At 42.5% G+C, this 19461-nt stretch overlaps 1 protein-coding gene across 7 annotated transcripts in view; it reads left to right on the forward strand.

Moving 5' to 3' along the window:
- Window positions 1–18701, forward strand: part of NfI (Nuclear factor I) — a 51930-nt gene extending 33229 nt beyond the window's left edge. Inside the window, exons 5-12 of one of the 7 annotated variants that reach the window (XM_089594619.1) lie at window positions 1564–1617; window positions 2543–2642; window positions 3635–3795; window positions 4404–4568; window positions 13759–13946; window positions 14893–15285; window positions 15917–16148; window positions 16493–18701. In XM_089594619.1, coding sequence (XP_089450745.1) covers window positions 1564–1617; window positions 2543–2642; window positions 3635–3795; window positions 4404–4568; window positions 13759–13946; window positions 14893–15285; window positions 15917–16148; window positions 16493–16692 — 1493 coding nt within the window. In that variant the 3' untranslated portion in view covers window positions 16693–18701. Of the gene's footprint in view, window positions 1–1563; window positions 1618–2542; window positions 2643–3634; window positions 3796–4385; window positions 4569–13758; window positions 13947–14892; window positions 15286–15898; window positions 16149–16492 lie in introns of all 7 variants that reach the window. The other 6 variants (XM_089594620.1, XM_014359235.2, XM_014359236.2 and 3 more) reach the window with 6 other exon arrangements.
- The last annotated feature ends 760 nt before the right edge of the window (window positions 18702–19461 follow it).

The raw sequence follows: 19461 nt of genomic DNA on the forward strand, positions 1-19461 counted from the left end.
AAAATTAGCGATTTCGCGACAGCCCACCCGTGTTATGTACCTGTACGCATTAAGCTCGCGTGACGCGCAGGTGCGGGGTCGACCTTTTTCTCGAAAAGTCTCCCGAGACGGATGATATTCGATGTTTTTTGCCATCGACCCACACACGCCTCGGGACACCAAAACCGTCGAGCTATTTTTTTCATACATACACGTTGCGGAAGAGGCACTCGAGTGAGAAGAAGCGAAGGGAGGGAGGATGAGGGGGGTATGAAGAAAATGCAGTTGCAAAAGCTGTGCGCATCACCAACACACACGCATGAAGAGTCAACGCGGAAGATTAATATATTTACACTGGCCGAATAATAATAGCCGGCGTGCCGTCGTCGTCGTTGGGGAGGGCTATCTTGCTCTCTTTTTAGGAGAGACGGAGCTTTAATCTTTACGAGCGCGCGTGGACTTTCAGGGTCTTTTGCTCGACTCTCGCGGGGATTTATTGAGCGTAAATGTATACGAGCTGCGACGAATGATTAACGAAAACTCGTGGGGTTTTTCCCCCCCCCCTTCTTTCCTAGCTTCGATCGAAGGTTGCGCGTTGTATTTTTGAGTATTATTGTCACTTTGACACTGAAAAAAAAGAGTCTGGCACATTATTATTTTTTTTTTTTCAAACCAAGACAAGTACAGGAGTCGCGTACGAGTGTCGTGCGAATGTGAGAGCATATTGCGACGTTCCAGTAGATAAAACTAAATGACCATGCATCGCCTAGCGAGGGGAGATAGAGCCCCCACGTGTACGCGGTATAGTCACCGCAGCTCTGCTACAGGGCTTTAATGACCGAACTTTTCCACGTTAACCGAGAGATCCGCAAGCTCGTGCCTAACGATACGATCTCCATCTCTCTCCCTCCCCTTGAAACGAAAAGGGAGAAAAAGGATCGTTCGCGAATCGCGGCCACGTGGGCGCGGGTGGGAAATCGCCGGTACGGATGCGACATCAGCAGCTCGAGAAAATCAACGACGTGCCGAAGAAGCAGAAGAGGAAGGGGGAAGCGCTTGTATATGCACAGGGGCGTACAAGATATGTCCGTCGGCTATTTATACTTGTAGAGGAGCGGAGCTTCTACTCTCGTCATCGCACACTCGTTGACGAACGAGACGCGGGTCGTGTGCTGGCGGTTCCATCCGCGTGTGTATGCCTACTTACTTTACTGCTTACTCGGTCAGCTTTTCCACTTTTTTTTTTTTTTCTACAAGATGCCTGTGCGTTGGGCCGTTTTAAAGTAAGGATTTCGAAAGAGATGTGACGTTGATGGCGCGGAGGAGGTGCGAGGTCTTTGAAGTTTACAAAAGTACTCTGAATTGTAATTAGGGATGTTTTTTTTTTTTTTTTTTTTTTTATTTGGATGAGCCAAAATTACAATGAAAACAGTTAATCGACAATTGCGTCAGCTGAGCAGTTGAAGAAACCATTGTGGTTTGAAAATGAAATGTGCACCGTTTGTTGAGAAAAACAAACAAACAAAAATTTGGACAGTTAAACACGTGGACTTAATTATTTTTATTTTCTCATTCTGATTCCAGAAGTTTTAAATGGTATCTGCAATGCGTCGAAGGAGGAGGAGAGGCGGCGAAAAGGTACGAAAGTGTGTGCGAATCGGGAGAAGAGTAAAAAAAAAGGGCCGATCCGTATGCCCTGTACGCGTATACGTACGTGTATATATATATATGTATATACATGCACCAGCGAAAAATAGCACCGGAATCGCAAAGATTTATCACCGAAATGCCGTAAGACGCTCGCGAACGACGATCTCGCTTCCATCGGGGTATTTTTTTTTTCTTCCTCTTTTTGCTCAGCTTCCCCCCCGGACCCCATGCCGCGCGTGTACTCTTCTAAACAGATATCTTTTTTCCCGAGAGAAAAAACTTGTCTCCTCTTGCACCGATGCTCCTGACATATTTGCCTTGAGGTCCATCGATAAAACTCCTCTCAAGCCCCTTTCGACACTTCCATTCCCTTCACACTTTCCATATTGCGTTTTCCTCCCCCTTCCCCTACTTTTCACCCTCGAGCTAAAATATGTGTATCTGCAAATCGAGTGGCGACAATCGCTTCAACGACCCTCCTCGCCTTCCTCCCGATCTCCATGGATCTATTTTCATTCAAATTACTTTACTCCGTATATACACACACATCCCGTGCACAACCCAAGTTGACAACGATTTGCGGGACGATGTTTTTTAGCTCTTGGATGGATGATAGTAACAAAAAGAAGCCCTCCTCGTCCGGCAATCCTTTCCAACTTAGACAGAGTAATGCGTGGAGCGAGAGGAAGCAAAACATCGCGAAGCGACGGCCGTCGGCAAACGGGCGCCGCCGCTGCCACCCTGTGTATTTATATACATATATCTCCGCGCGACATCTTATCTCTAGCATCGGTGGCTTTGCCCCGCGCGTATATATACACCGTTGCACCGTAAAGCCAGCCTCGGGGCCAAGACGCGGAGGGTCGAGGATCGTCTATCGATTGTATCGAGGCCCGTGTGTATTTGTTCCCAGGTGCAGGTTACCACGAGCTGTATAACGGCGTCGTGTGCAACGACACGATCCTCGCGACCGGCGTCTTCAGCTCGAAGGAGCTCTGGATGCTTTCAAAAGGTACACACCAAGCACAAACGATATCACTTTTATGTATCATGTATGACGAAGCTCTGCTTTATCTTTTGCTCTCCTACCACTTTTTTTTTTTTTTTTTTTTTTTTTTCTCATCTTCTTCTTTAAAACCGCAGTGTCTTTCTCTCCTTTGAAATATACGTGTGACTTTACCTCGCGGACGTATACATATCTTTTACATTTTAAACGTTGAGTTCATAAACGTATACGTACATGCGGATGCTTTCGAAAGGCACCGTAGGACAATTGCCTTTTGAAAGCATCCTACGCTAAACGAGTGAAGATTTTCGAAACGTGCCATAGTTACCTTACATTTGCACACCATCAGTAAGTATATATTTTACAATTTTCTCTGTAATTGTTACAAACGAGGTGGATACCGTAACACACGTTTCGAAAGTTTTCATCGGCGCGGCCATTTGACAGCCGATGCAAGTAGTACAAACCATGTATGGTCAGACGGGCAATGCCGTCGTCGCGTAAAATCAGCCGTAAATGAAAATAACTGTACGCCTATTAACAAATTGCTTGATATCTCGCGATGGATGGGCTACATTGGATTCGAGAGACGCTCGTGTGTATACGTTATGATCACCGAAGGCGATCGCAAATCTTTTATCACGCCCGTAACGAGGATGGCTGATTTACTGATCTGTATTTTGACTCTCGCCGCGACTGAATGGATTCTATTTGCCCTGATTTTAAATTATTCTCCATACGAGAGTCGATCGGAAAAAAAAAACAATCGAAAGACCAATAGAATCCTCTTATCTTTTTTTTTAATTTGTATTTTTCGTGACTTCATGGTTTTAAACATAGACGACAAAAGGAGAGAATGGCACGAGTTGCTTGCACGTTCGCCTTACCAACATCACCCCTTGACCAACTGTACAACACGATATAAGCACAATTGCACGTGCATAGAACACACCCAACTCATCCGCTCATCCATTTGTCTTTCTTTCTATCTCTTTTTCTTTCTCTCGCGTGTGTTTCAGCGTCCATCCTGCATGACCTCAGCGACATGCAGCCTCAAATAAACGCGATCAAAATAGAGCACCCACCGTACTACTGCAGCAGCTACACTCCGCCGTCGGCCGCCACTGCCACCGAGCACGGACAGCCTGCGGCCAGCTTCAGTAAGTCTCCCCTCCCTACTGCCCCTCAATTACTGCTCCACCCCTTTTTTTTTTTCTCATCCCTCGTACTTACTTCTGTGTGCTCCGTGTGGTGTACTGTATACATATACACCTTATCTCACTTGGCTACCCGTTCGGTGGCAAGATGTTGTTTTTCCCCGATGCCTCTGGAAGGAGGCTCTAATTGCCCGGTAATTATACGAAGCCATGCAAATTAGTCGGTGGGAGCTAGGCTGCGATTTTCCTCTCCGTGTATGTCTAAGTATATGTTTATTTTTGGTAATTTTCACCCCCCCCCTCCACGGATCGAGCGGCATCACGCGACTCTCTGCAAAGCGCGTAAAAAATTTTAACGCGAGCATTGCTTTGTTTTAATCGTATATATATATGCATGCCCCATTGAAAAAGGCTTGTTTACGTAGCCGCGCGTGGATCTCCCGATGATTTACACCCGTTATATGCTCAAAGAGACGCGATTTAACGACGCGAGTCGAGCTGAGGCCACCGGGGCGCTATATTTACCGATCGACCTTAGATCTCTCATTTTTTGTTGTTGTTGTTCTTTTGCTTTCGTTTTTCACCCCGTGCAGCCGGTTTTTCGTCCGCAGGTCCGCCACCGGTGCACCAGCTGATACGCAACGACAAGACTGACAAGAGCCCGGTGGTCTCGGTGTCGAGTGCCCCAACCTTCTCGCCTGTGCTGAGACCCGAGGACGGCGGCGCTCCCACCGGAGGCGGCCACCGCGGCATGGACTCGCCGCACTCGCAAACTGGTAAGTCGTTGCATCCACTTTTACGATACCCCCTCCCCATCCCCCTCACCAGGGAGGAAATAAAGAATAAAGTCAATCAAGACCACATGTACATACAATATTCATAACCCACCACAATGACAACAACAACAACCCTCCATACGAAGTTCAAGTTCGGGATACAGACGCAAAAGCTCGTGTTGTCGGGTCCGCTCTCTTTCTGTGTGCAAACGAAAACAGAAGATGAGGCAGCGAGTGGAGGGTGAGGAGGGGGGGGGATGTTGGATTTTTGGAGAGTTGCCCGCCGAGCGCGCAAATATTTTTCTTTCCCCGGCCTATGCTCTAATACCTCCGATGTATAGGTACACACACGTATATAAGCCTCTTTCTATACATGATTTGATTTGTAATGATGGATGCGCGCTCGCGGAATTTCGGATCGGGGATTAAGCCTCCCCCGTTGGATTGGCAAAAGTGCTGTTTGCTCTCCTCGCAAGAGGGGGGGCTTTTTATTAATTGGTATCTCCCGATGGGGGGGGGGAGGGCAGGGGGGTAAATATTGGATCGACAGGAGAGGAGCGGATTATCGTCGATTCGATCAGTGGCGCAGTGCCTCACGTGTGTGGAGAATCCTTGTACGGACCATTTGCTCGATTCGAACAATGGAAGAGCGAGAATGTGTCGCAGAGAGGTACTTAGCCCCCCCCCCCCCAGCCTATGAAGTATCGCTCTGGTGGCAATTTAGCGCTTCCGCTCTCCAACGACGTCCACTTTGAAATTTCAGCACACCCAGCTCGCACTTGCACAATTGTATCTCGGGGGAGGGGGGGGGCTAGGGCGACTGGCTCTCCTCAACAAACCGTAAAATTCGCGAAAATTCGTCGGCAAGGCTGTACATCGCGCGCTGCGGGAATACACTTGATTTTTTTTTTATTTCCCGCTTCCCTCTCGTGATTTTTTTCCTTTTCGTTCCCTCGAAGCCCCCCCCCCACCCCCCGACCAATGAGCGAACGGCGGGGGCATGTACGGCCGGGCAGCCGTCCAATTTTTGTACTTCTTAGTTTGAAACACATTTGTAAACTTTGTCGTAAAAATACATTTTCGCTTCCTGCATTCGAGAGGAGGAATACTCTCGTTCTCTCGCCCCCCTCACCGAAGGGGGGGTGGGGTTAAAAAAAAAGAATGGCGTACAACTGCGAATAAATAAGTTTTCCTATTTTGGAGGAGGGCTTAAAAAAAAAAAAAAAAAAAAAAGAGGAAGAAAGAGGCAATGCAACGAGGCCAAGTGTGCCGAAGTACAAATCACTTTGGTGGACGGGGAAGGGGGAGACGCGTCATGCCGAGTCCTGGGGAAAGAGTCGCACGAAAATTATACGGCCTTCCTTCCTTCCGCGCTCGCTATCTCGCGCTTGCTTCGTAATTCGGGTCAACTCGATTAAACCGACAATGGAATGCCTCGAATATTTCGCCGACGGAAATTTCAGGGCCCTTATTTCTACGATCGAACTTTTGCTCCTCCGTCCGCCGCTGCTTTTCGTGCTGCAAGTTTTCGGGCACTTTTTTTGCCTGCGCATTGGCTGTTTTTCGCTAATCAAACCGAGTTACACCAACGCCCGTGTGCACAACAACAAACACAGAACTCCCCCTCTATCTTTCACACGCGCCTCCCCGTATTTCTCAGTCCGAGTTTTGTTCGAAAGGTGGGGGGAGGGGGAGGGCCTTTGTAGTTGATAATCGAAAAGTTGTTCGTGCACGCGATGGAAATTGAGCTATCTGAAATCGGAGTTTTTTTTTGGGGGGGGGGGAAGGGTGCAAGTTTCGGATTCCTTCGAGCTGAGGTATAAACGATGCGACAACGGAGAAATTGTTTGGTGCGATGTTGCTGCCTCCAAGGACTTTTGGCTTTGTTTTTTCACATTTTTTCCATAACTCCCTACTTTTGTCGTAATTAACAAATATGAGTGACCAAAGATGCTTGATTGATTAATATTTTCTAAATAACAAATACTTATAATTAACATCCATCTGGGTTTCTTTTTTATGATACTGTCTGTCTTTATTTTTTTTTTTTTTTTCATTTTTTTCTCCAATAATTGTCCAGTGTGCGATAGACCCATTCTGAGCTCACCCAGGCATTCATGTAAGTAAATAGTTAAAAATACTCACAAAAGCGTGCGTACATCCTGTCTTGCTAATGTATAACAGCGATGATTGCACGTGAAAAAAAAATGTATAATATTAACATAATAAATGCTGAAAAAACGAAAAACATTTTTTCACGTGCATCATCAGTAATTACTCAATGCTGCGAACGAACTTTGCTGGTGTTAGAAATTAGAGTGTGTGCATCATGCTATCCCGGCGCTTTAGTGTATAGTGTATACATTACAATCAGTACTACTTTCTCCATAAAATTAATGCTAAAAAACACAGGGAACAAAACGAATGAAATTGCATTATCAAAACGTTATCTAAACAATACGAAGAGTTTTGATAAGGAATAATGTTAAAAACATGTAGTGGCCAAAAATGGCAAAATGATGAAACGTGTGACTAATACGTTGCAAATTGCGCGTGATATCTCTGTTTCAGTCTGAGCCAGAGCACAGAGAGAAGCTCGCTAAGTCAACTATAAGGTACTCTCTTTTGTGACTGGTTATGATGTTATTATCATCTTTATTTATATATACTGTACACCTGTATCTTATCTATATATTATTATTATTATCTATATGTATATCTATATCGATATTATTTGCATACCTCTCTATGTATGTTTTACGTGTAAACACGATTTATATATAATATACATACTTCACACACACCGGCTCTCTAAATGTCTATTGATGTTGATTGTTATTATACACACACTTATATATATCGATGTAAATGTTTGCTTGATGAGATTTTTAAATTATATCTTGAAATAAAAATTTTTGAATTACGTACAAAGCTCTCTGTGCTATCAATGAAAAAAAAAAAAAAAAAAAAAGAAAGCTCGAACAAAATAATGTAGATATGGTCGAGGTCACTACTATTTTATTTTTGTACATTAGCAATACTCCACTGCTCTTCCCTACACATAATCTGTTTCGATGTGTTCACACATACCTGTATATATATATATATGAGCACGAGTTGATAGTCGAAGCACGACATTATTACGACTACTCGCTTAAACACCCTCGTTGCATACAAAAGAACTAGCAGCCCCCCGTCTCGGCTTCGCCCGAGACTTACTAAATAGAACACCGTAGTGTGTTGACATGTTATGTAAAACGTTTTCAGTTAAAAATTTTGCATTTATTCCTGACACTTCTCAGAACAAAAATCTTCTTATTAAATACATATTTGTTCGAAATCCATACAGTTTATTTGGTCAAATAATAAGCTGTAAAAATTAAAAAAAATATAATTATGCTGAAATGTACCGTGAGTTCCTTATGCCATCATTGGCTATAAGGAATCATTAATTTGCAGCTTCTCTCGTATAATTTATGATAAGGGCTATTTTTTGAAGCTGTTAAGATTTAAAACTCCCAAAATATGTAAATTAAAAAAAAAATTTTTTTCTCTTATTTCACAACTTTATTACCAGGGCAACAAAGTCCTGGAGCTTAATCCCTACATTTTTTTACGACAAAAATAAAAATACATTTTCTACTTATTTAAAAATATAAATTTAGATCTTTAAAAATTTAAGAGATTACTGTAAGAGTTCAATGAAAAGCTGATCTCTCACGTAATGGATTCTGTATTTGTCGATTTTGACGCTGCTGTTCTAACCTCGATAAATATTCCGCGTTAGTTTCTTGACACCTAAAATCGTATTCATTAGATACATTTGAAGTTTTTCTTCTAATGCACCCTCTTGCGGCTATTGGCATACTTACGACTTTTGTGACCCCTAAAGGCTGTTTTCTGTCAACTTTGTTACGTTCTAATATATTTGTTGGCAAGATAGTTCAACGTCCGATGGCCCTAAAAAAGACCCGTGAGCTTCTTAAGTAAACTCTTTCTTGACTGAAGTTTACAGCAATTGTGACTGTCTGGATAGCTCAGGGTGATCTTCTCACTCCAGCCTGCTGTTGAAGTCCCAGACTGATCGGGTGAAAAATTACAAAGTCCGAAGCTTTGGGGCTAGTTATAGTGCTCTTTGCTAACGTATACTGATATAACGTCGAAGAAGTTGGTGTCTAAAGCACCTTTTTTTTAGCAGACTTTGTTGTTTTGATGATCCAAGGTGGAGAGATTAGTAGAGATTGGTTCGTGATGCTTGCCCGTTGGAGACTCCCGTTGACTCAAATTTTTTTTTCCCTTCATAGCTGTTAGGTTCGCCCAGCGCAGACCTTGGAGAGGATCGGTGATTCCTGGTTGAATTCTTAGAGTCGAGAGGGTAATATAGGGTCGTCGGTCACCGGGGCTCCCAGCCTTGCGACGAACAACTCTGCTCCTGACGTCTGTTAGTTAATGACTGACTTGGTTTAATAGTGGCCGGCTTTACATAGTCTTTTATAGTTGACGAATCGTCTCCAGAAATCGAAGTAAAAACGTATTTGTTGGCAAGGAAATCTCAACTTAGATGGTCCTTAAAAGGACCGATGAGATTAATGGTTAAGTAGGGAACGTAAATGCTTACATTGGCCCTGAATAGGGCCAGTGGTAAAATTTCCAGTCATTCCTTATTATTATTCTTGATGATGGAGAGCCATCTGCGGGTAGCTTTATTCTTACCCTCGGAGTCTCTGATGTGGACGGAGACCGTACATGAGGGAGGTACGCCACTGATCAAAAAATATCTCGTCTTTGGGTTGTTCCCCGGATCATCAACTGCTCATCGTTAGTCAGGGAAATGTGGGGATGCCGTTGGGGACACAACCACTGAGAAGGAAGCCGTTATGGCTGCGCATGCCCCTCAGGGCTGTTCTCCCTGGCTCACATTTGGAGTATAAAATTCTCTGACGGCACCAGGCCAGATTGTGGTAAGGCCATATAACTCTGAAGGATTGGAGCAGGATATGCTCTGGCTAGACACGTCTCCTGGAACTCCACCGGAGACATCATCGGTTGGAATAAATTTATTATTGGTTGCACTCGTCAATCTATTAGGAGGTTCAAGGTGATAGTAGACCTAGATTACTTGCCTAGTTGCCTGTTGGAGAATAGCGTCGTCGGTAACCAGGGTACCCAGCTGCACGACGATTATCTACATTCTCGATTCAGTTTGATGAACTGCTGGTAGACGATTGAAGAAATTTCTGCGATGCTCCGGCCTACTGTGACCATACTTATTCAATTCTGTTGCAGGTAGCTTCGATTTTATGTCGACGCCACCTAGTGGATCCTACTGAACTAAAGTGAAAAGCTGGCATATTTTTGCAAAACTTTGAGCTTATTTTTGCTATTGTTATTAAATTTTTCAAGATAAAAACCATACTATAACCATCTAGGAAGTGTCAAGAATCGGTATGCAAAATTTCAGCAAAATCGATTCAGTAGTTTTCGCGGTTAGCGATTACAACGGTTTTAGCGACTTTGCTTTATATATTAGTAAGATAAGATAAGATAAGATAAATATATATATAAGTACTCTTTTGGCCGCGATACAAGAGGTTCGGATCTCTCTGTCTGTGTAGTGGGGGTGTAGATGTTTTATTGCTCGCTGTTTGTGTGTACCGCATAAAACGTATCGATTAACCGCCATTAAATATTCACATTTTGTTGCAACCAATGAATTGAATTTTTCGTCCTCGCGTCTTTACGTTATTTTTGATTATTTCTATCTATCTTTCAATTTGAAAAAAATATTTATGATGATTACATGTTTGTATAACATTTATCTACTGCCATGCAATGCAATAAATGTTTTTCTACTATTGTACAATCTACACGTAAAATGTATGAACATTTATTTGAATTTTGTAGTGAAAAAAAAAAAAAAATCGAAACCTCCTAAAAAAAAAAAATAATAAGTAGCAACCCCTAATAACGTGGTGCAGCAGTAGCTCTTGCAACTACGGTCACGACGAGGATACGCCAAAAATCGCGTGCCCGTCACACGTGTATGTTTTAGATTTTGATATTTTGCAACATTCTATGTCTATATAATACTCGAACACCATGTCAGCCATCCTTGCTCGCTCACGGTGTAACCGATAATAGCACTCACTACCCCCACACCCACGCATACGAATGTACATAGACGTGCAGATGTTCTGTGTGTATTGATATATGACAATGTGTATGTTTTTATGCCTCTCTCTGCTCGTTTGTACAACTTATACATATAACCGCCTGCAGTTCTATTTCTCTCACTTAACCCCCCTATATATGTGTTATAAATATATTTACGTGTTGATGTTGGTGTTATGCGTAATAGGTATGTGTATATATACTTACACGATAATATAAGTGCACGATTGTATTTGGCGCGATGCTATCGTTTCTTAGAGGCGCTCCTGACAAGCGTCTTCTCCGTGTACTCCCTGTACGCTACGCTCGTTAGTTTTCCCAGATCACTCCCCCCCCCCTGAACCCCTATACATCCAGCGCGTAATATATACACTGCGAGTAGGACTCCGTAGGGTTGGAAAACCGCGAGGGTTGATAAGAAGCTGCTGGGACATTACGGGAAATGGCGATTCCGCTTTTGTTGGGTATGTGTGTATGTAGTGGAGATGTTGCTGTGTACGATGCCGGCCGGAGGGATTAGGCGTCGGGGGCGGGAGGGCCTTTATCGAAAAGTACGGAAATGTACTTGTGGAAAATAAGACTGTCTATGGTTAGCTCCGGCTAACTTTTTTTGCGTTTTACCGTTGGAAGTTGTTCGGAGATTAGCCGGTGATTCTCTTAAACTCTTCTTATCGGGGAATGGTCGATGCGAGGAATGAACGTGTCAGATTTTTTGTTTCGCGTCGTTTGAATGATGTTTATAATTAATAGGACGCACGTCAGGTACCGTTGAATCATGTGTGTAACGATGCCACAATAACATTGCAATTCGTGCGTAAAATATGTCCGTCTGTTGTACCAATGACGTTAATATTCACGAGCAAAGCGCTAAATGTACGCCGTTAAATCGAGCGTTAAAACGAAATTTCGGGTGGTACGAGCGCGCGTGGCCCGAATTTTATTATTTCCAAAGCAGGGATTGGAAACGGACGGGCGAGCTACCTCTCGCGCAATCCACGCCGATACCACTCTCTGTCTGTCCATTCGTATCTCGTTCTCTATGTTTGTTCATTTGTATATATTTATTCATACACTCTGTTGTCTGTGTACCTTATCAATCTATATATTTGTTACATGATAAAATCTATTGTATTAATGTATCGAAACTCTACGTCAAACGTCGTTCAACGACAAACGTGTGTTTTTATACCAGCAAAAACAATCAGTAATTTGTCGACGTTTGATGCAGAGTTGATGAAAATCACCGTTGCACAATATTGATATTATCTCACTATTCACACACGGTCAATGCTCTGGGTATGTCGTATGCTGGATGGATTAATTTTCTAAATATTCTCACTATGATTATCATTACTACTATTACAACTGTTATAAATTTTTTTTTTTAATCGATGGATTGACTTCACATAATTAAGTTTATGTCATGTTCCTATATATACATGATATGATACGATACCTTTATACACCCTCCCCTTATGTGATATATTATACATGATGTATAAAAATGCTACCTCTTCCACGTACGCTCATGTATATATAAAATTTATATATTGTTGTTGCGATGTTAGTTGTTGTTTATCATATATATGAATAACTATATATACATATGACATGAATATCTATGTTATATCTATGACTATATATTAAGTGTTAATTACATAACTATATATCACTATAATTATAATGTTTATGTCGATGTTTCAATGTGTTTATACATATACATATATTATTATTATTATTATTATTATTATTATTATTATTATTATTATTATTATTATTATATACCTATACCTTTGATGTTTTGATGTTGACATGTTTGAACGTTGTTACTTTGCTGTTTGATGTTTGTCGTTGCACTACTACAAACTAACTGTACGTATATACATAAACCCGGGCTATTTATACGATAAATGTATGTATTATATACAAGCTCGGGTGTATGTATATATCAAAATAAAATAATGACCAATCGAGACGGGCAGTCCTAATTCATGAAATTGAGATGAATAAACAACTTTTTGACGCACAAACCATAGCTTGAGTGGTACCATAGTCACAATCGGGCGAGTTTGGAGTTTGCCTGCCTCCCCAACACTCGGCACGCGTGCACATTCGTTAATTTTTTCGTGTGCATTACCGTCCATACCGAAAATTAAAATTAAAGAAAAATATTAATACTCGCGTGTGTACCGTGTGCTCCCATTCTGCACTTGGTTTAAAGCATCTGTGTAATACACCCGTGCACGAAGAGCAAGAAGAAAGAAAAGTGGCCAAAGCACATGCACACGCTACGGTGCACACTTTTCGCGCGTACGTATACCAACATCCATCTCCATATATGCTCGTGTGTTTTTCTCTCTCGCGCTTGGAGTACTCCACCATCCCTTACTCGTGGTACACACGCGCATATATCTATATGTATATATATGTATGTATTGCGTTATGTATTATGCATCGCGTATATAAGCTGGCCCACGTATCATGCATATGTATCCGACTTAGCAAACGGGAATACATGACTCTTTTTTTCTCTTTTGCTGCCCTTCGCTAAAAACACGACCCCTTCGCTTCCTCTAATAACGATAACGCCGTCCAGCCTCACTCTCGTTGTTGCTCCCTTTCATCACTGTTATTATTATCACTGCTATGGAGGATATTTTTTTTTTTTTTTATGTTCTGTTTGCTCCTATTTTGCCGTGAATTTTCCGTCCACAGCTCGTGCGTTAAATTTACGTACCTCTTCGGTAATGCAGATTCCAGTCTTGCTTTTCCTCTCTTTGGTCGCAAAAGCAAATTTAATAACCCGAGTGCGGGTCTACATCGGAGTTGATTAAAATAGTCGACTTTGTGTTGACTCCAAGTCGCGGAACAATCGACGCGTGTATCTGCTCTGAGCGGGTGTTCAAGGGGAAGGAGGAAAACCAAGCTCGTCCCGACGATCACACACATCACCGGCTTGCCCAAAGTCCATGCACTAACGCCTGCCGGTTGCCGGTTTTGCGTGTTGTTGTTGTTTCAGGATTGCACTCGCCGCACGAGGGCCTGGCCGGCGGCTCGGGCCAAGGCATGTCCAGTCTGGCCTACTACCAGCCCGAGCATCCGGGCACCGCTGGGGTCGTCAAGTATCCGGAGAACGGCCACGACACTCTCTCGGACTTTGTGACGTTCGTCTGTCAGGAGGCCGAGAACACTCAGCAACTACCCCAGGTAGCTTCCGCGTCTGATCCCTCGGGCACCGAACGCTTGCTTTCACTGTCGCTTGTAGGACCATTCAAACTACTTAAGTAATATTATTATTATTATTATTTATTGATGTTTTTCATTTTTCATTTGTTTTATCCTGAGTGAGTCATCTCTTTTGACTACGAGCATATCTCAGGTGGCGCTGTCAATGCTAGTATTTAATACCAAATTTCCCAGCATGGAAACATTGAATCTATGGGAACGGTTCTATTTTAATTAACTACAATTCTATTTTTCATGTGGAAGTTTATGAAAGTCGTACTTATTACAAGGTATTGGAATAGTTTATTCAAAAAAATTATTCAAGAAAAAACAAATCAGCAGAAGAACAAGAAAACAAGGGTCATGGGGCTCTTCAGGTAAACGGCACGTAACTGACTAACCTCGCCAGGCTAGTACAGAATTAATTTTGACCATGTAACGAAAAGAATGTAGTAATCACTCGAAAATAATTTGAATTAGATAAAGTATATCAATATAGTGTAAGAAGTACTAATTCCATAAATTACTACATGAAAATACAATTGTAGTTAATTAAGATAGAACCGTTTCCATAAGATCCAATGCTTTCATGCTGGAAAATTTGGTACTGACCTTCGGCATCAGCGGCAGCACCTGAGATGTGATCGTATAAGTCAATAGAGGCGATAACTGCAATAAACTACTTTTGAGTAGTGTCACAAGCGACAGCTTAGCTGTAGTAGCTGACGATTGTCGTTGTCCACTCGCCCCTGAACGATTTTTGTTTCTTCGTAAAACTCGTGTATACACAAGTTCTTTGAATGAAGTTTACTGAAAAGTGTTAGAGAAAAGTATGGAAAAAAAAAAGAAAAAAAAAGAAATCGGTCCGGGGCGATTGGACGAGACGGCTCGGCCTCGTGTGGGTTGATCGGTGGCGTGCAATTTCCAGACGCAACTCGCGGGCCCGCGCTCCTCCGGCGTGCCAAAGTTTTCACAGTATTACCCGAGCTCGATGCTGCCCCCACCACCACCGGCGCCCATGGCGAGGCCAGTGGCGATCATCAGGTCGACGGGCGAGCTTACGGCCAACAGCGCCAACTCGCCACCCAACCCCACGGCCTCGTCGCCCACTAGCGCGGCCGCCGCTGCCGCGGTTACCAACGACCCGACGGACCTCGGCGGCAATGGATCCACGGCCCAGGATCAGATGGCTGCGGCTGGACTGGCCTGCCAGAGCTCCGTTGACCCCAACGGACGCAAAAGCCCCGCCAGGATCCTCGTCGCGGCGCCCCACACCAGCAGGGAGTACACCTTTGCGCACTTCCACTCGCAACCCGGGCAGGTGAGCTTGAGACCCGTGATAGTTTCCCCCTAAATTTTTAAGCTCAATGTCGCATCGTTCCAACGATGTAAGAAAAGCATTGGAATTCTCAAGATTTTGTGGGAAAAGTTTTTTTACGACTAACGGCTGGTTTAACGTTCACGAGCTGCTAAACTATACAAACCGGGAAAGCTGTGCTGATTTTCATTAAATCTATTAAAAAGTTGAGCGGGGCCGCTTGAACATTTGGAAAGTGCAAAATTCGGAAGGTGTTTTATCAAGCTCCGGAGAGAACAGTAGTAGTAGCAGAGAAAAGGGACGGAGGGAGAGTCGTATCTGAACGTCGTGTAGCAAACTTTAAATAGGAGTTCTCAAAGTATTTACCGTAATGTGCTTCGGGTGTAAGCCGAAACGCGGCTAAAGTGGCTTAAACGATAATTGATACGCGCCCAAGGAAAATCTCTCTTTGCCTTTGAGAGCTGCTAGCGGATTTAACTTTTCTCGCGTGTACATCGAACGCAGGATTACAATATATAAAAAAAAAAAAAAAAAAAAAAAAAAAAAAAAAAAAAAAAAAGATGTGGGCAACAAACGAATGGACAATCAAAGAGTTCGAAGATATAAAGGGCCAAAGTTTTACCCTCCGTTCCAGCAAATCTTCACGTACCCGAGCATCGGCTCGATGTCGGGCGTGATATCGCCGACCAACCTGTCGCTGTTCACGTCACCGGTGACGAGGCCCGTCGCCACCCAGAGGCCGCCCGTCACCAACATACCGCCCCGCTGGAACACCGCGCCCTTCATCAACCTCGAGGACGATTACAACATGATCGCCCCAATAATAGCCGGCACGGCCAGCGAGCCGCCCACAGCCATGGAAGAGGGTGCGTATACATCCACACAGCTTTTTTTTTTTTTTTTTTCCTCCCAGCTGAATAATTCATGAGGGGGCAGGGCGGGTCTTTGAGTTTTTGGGCACGAGCCGCGTGGGAAATTGCGCGGATTTTAAAATCTACGGGGAAATACAAGGAGCGAGCTATCGTAAACGTCGCCGCCACCCTTGCCCCCCCCCCTTCGATCCGGCACGTAATGACATTCGACCGACGTAACCAGGAAAGCTTTTAACGCGCCGGTCTTTTCTCCTCGTCCCGCGAATCGTCTTTACGGCCGCATAAAGTCTCATCCGTAGCCCCCCCCGCCGCACTCTCTGATAATGGCTTTCTTGCAGAGCGATACTTCCATCCCGTCCACACGAGCAGCGTCGTCGACAAGAATGGCAACACCGGCCTCATGAGTACCGATCTCGGGGTGGCCAACGAACACGCCTCCCACCACCACCAGCAACAGCAACAACAACAACAGCAACAACAGCAACAGCAGCAGCAGGTGATGCAGGAGAAGCTCGGCAGGCCAAAGTCTCCCCCGTGACACTGGCGGAGCGTCGGTTACGTTCTACCGGAGTACCACAATTATCATCACATTCATCACAATCACCATCACCACCACCACCAGCACCACCATCATCAGCATAATCGAGCGGCCGGCAGTGGTAACAGCCCCACAAGGGAGCTGTCCGATTCGTCGCCGTCGCGCCGCTGCTGCCTCGCCAGATAAATCCGTTCACCCCCCACCCCTTGTGTCTATCTCTCTTTCTGTTTTTTATCATCATCATCATCATCATCATTACTTTGTTTTCGGGTTCGGCGAAATGCACGTGTCATTTTTACTCGCACGCGATACCGAAGGCCGCACCGGTGCGTATTTGTATTTTTTGTTAAGTCGATGACGCGTGAAATCGAGAAAGGGCGAGAGCCCGTCGGGCCTCGGCTTGTTGTTGTACTTAAACACGTTATATATGTATAAACCATTGTAAACGCACACCACGAAGGGGTCGCTCTTTTTTTGTTTATCCCCGCACTGGCGACGACTCGATGGAAATCACTGGGCCGTATTTTTTTTTTTTTTTTTTCCTTCCTCTTGCGATACGTAATATTTATACTCTTGTGCCAAAAAGTTGGAGAAGGGACGCAGTGGCGGGTCTCTATGTTCAATTTTGACGAGTCATTTGTTTGACCACGAAATTTTTGATCGAGTCGAAGTTACTTGCCACGCGGGATTTTATTTTCGCTTGACGCGCAAACGGAGGAGCGACCACCCCCTTTTTTTTCACGATCGCAAAAAGAGTCTTGACAGTGCCACGCAGTCTTCCAAGTCTCTCCGCTCGCATTATATATTCACGAGGTTGTGGGTTAATTAATTATATAGCTTGTTATGCGGCTGGCAACTTTACGCGCGTTTGATTGTTATTTGGTTGAAACACGAAGTAATGGCCCGTTTATATATGATATTCGCTGTGTTTACGATTGATGCCCTTAACTGCGGGTTACGAATAAACAAAAAAAGTCCTGTTTGATACTGAGAATAAAACTTTGGGAGATCACAAGTATTGAATAAGGCAGTGCCCCACACCCCTAAAGTCAATATAAATCAAAAGTAGGATATAAAATTTATTATTAAAAAAAAATAAAAGCCTAGCGTTGTGTATAGTCGAGGGCGGAATAAACGTCAGTATTGCCTAATAATGTTAGATTAATTTTTTTGTTTCTTCGCCAAACAAAAACTATATTTTGTACGATGAGTGAGGTAGTAGAAATATACAAGCAAAAAAATACATAAGCATTAACGTGTAAGTCAAGCGAGAGAAAGGAATTTGTATATTAATGCTATGGTGAATATTATGGCTAAATTTTGCCAGCAGAGCAGGAAATCCTAAAAGTGTTGCAAAATATACCATTGACTGATGCTCACAGGACTTCTTTTTTTCTTATCACAATTTCAATTACTAAAACGTTAATTCGTGAATGTTAATAAAATTTATGATATTTACCGATTTTATGACGTACAATTTTTTTTTTTTTTTTTTTTAATTTTATAAAATGATTTACTTTTAATAAAGTGTCTGTGGGTATTTTTGTCACATTTCTTTAAATATAACAGCAGATACTATATTATCACGTTCATATGCCTAAAACGCTCAGGTTAGAGCCAACACTAGTTGAGACTAGTGCACATTAATCAAAAGAGGCTGCTAGTTAGAAAAATATATTATTACCAATAAAACAAATAAAAACAATTATTAAGTTTTCAATGAAAAAAAAAATTCGCAATCGAGAATTTACTTTACCATTTATATACGATTACAATTTACGTTTAAAAAAATTAATAAATAAAAATAGATCCATGAAAAGTGTACGAATTAAGAGAAGACGACGAAAGTTGTGTTGGCGCAGCGTTAGTGAAAAATAAAATAATAACTCACAATATACACAACGTACATAAAACTTACAGTAACGAGCAATACATTTGAAAATGTTATGTACAATACGAAGCAGGTGCAATTTACTTTCAAATGAGAGAAAAAAAAAAAAAAAAGAAAATGTAACAGAGAGACTACTACTACCTATCCTAAATGCTTCCAACGGCTGTTATGTTAAAACGAGATAATATGTACCGCAGCAAATAATGAAACCGCGCAGTACGTATGGCATAGTAAAAAATAAACGAAAAGAAGTGTGCTAAGCAGCGAAAACATGCCCGCCCAAAAATTGTTTATATACGACGAACGAGATAGTAAGGGGTATACTTCTCATCTAGGAGAAATAAAGAAAAACTCCATAATATTTTGTTTTCTTTTTCGAAACGGAAATACGCGCTTTGATACGAAATAACTTTATTTGCAAAACGACGTGAACGAGAAAAACCGAATCGAGTGTACAATTTTTCGTAGAGTATAAATGCTGAAGTGATAGGCTACACGATAAACAAAAATATTAATCATTTTCCTTCATTCAATCGTCAACGTTGAGGATCATCGTTGTGTTCTTTCATTTTTCGACTTGTTTTCAAGACACCGTTTAATTTATATTCTTGTAGTAAAATGTATTTTATGAATAGTTTACAGTTAAATACATAAAAAAAAAAAAAACGTTGTTTACTGACTAGGAGATCTATATATTTTAATGATATTATTACGGTTAATTTTTATTCGCTCTAGGTAATCATTATTGATAATTAATTGTACTTAGTTGATCGCAAAAAGGCGCAATCTTGTATTATATTGTATTGTATTACGATTTTAATTTGAAAAAAAACTTCGTTAGCTTGGTTTGTTCGATAACGGAGACACAATTTACAATT

The sequence above is a fragment of the Copidosoma floridanum genome, unplaced genomic scaffold (assembly GCF_036245765.1).
Source record: "Copidosoma floridanum isolate Cflo_tuat_1 unplaced genomic scaffold, Cflo_Japanese_pri ptg000021l, whole genome shotgun sequence".
In the NCBI taxonomy this organism is placed as follows: domain Eukaryota; kingdom Metazoa; phylum Arthropoda; class Insecta; order Hymenoptera; family Encyrtidae; genus Copidosoma; species Copidosoma floridanum.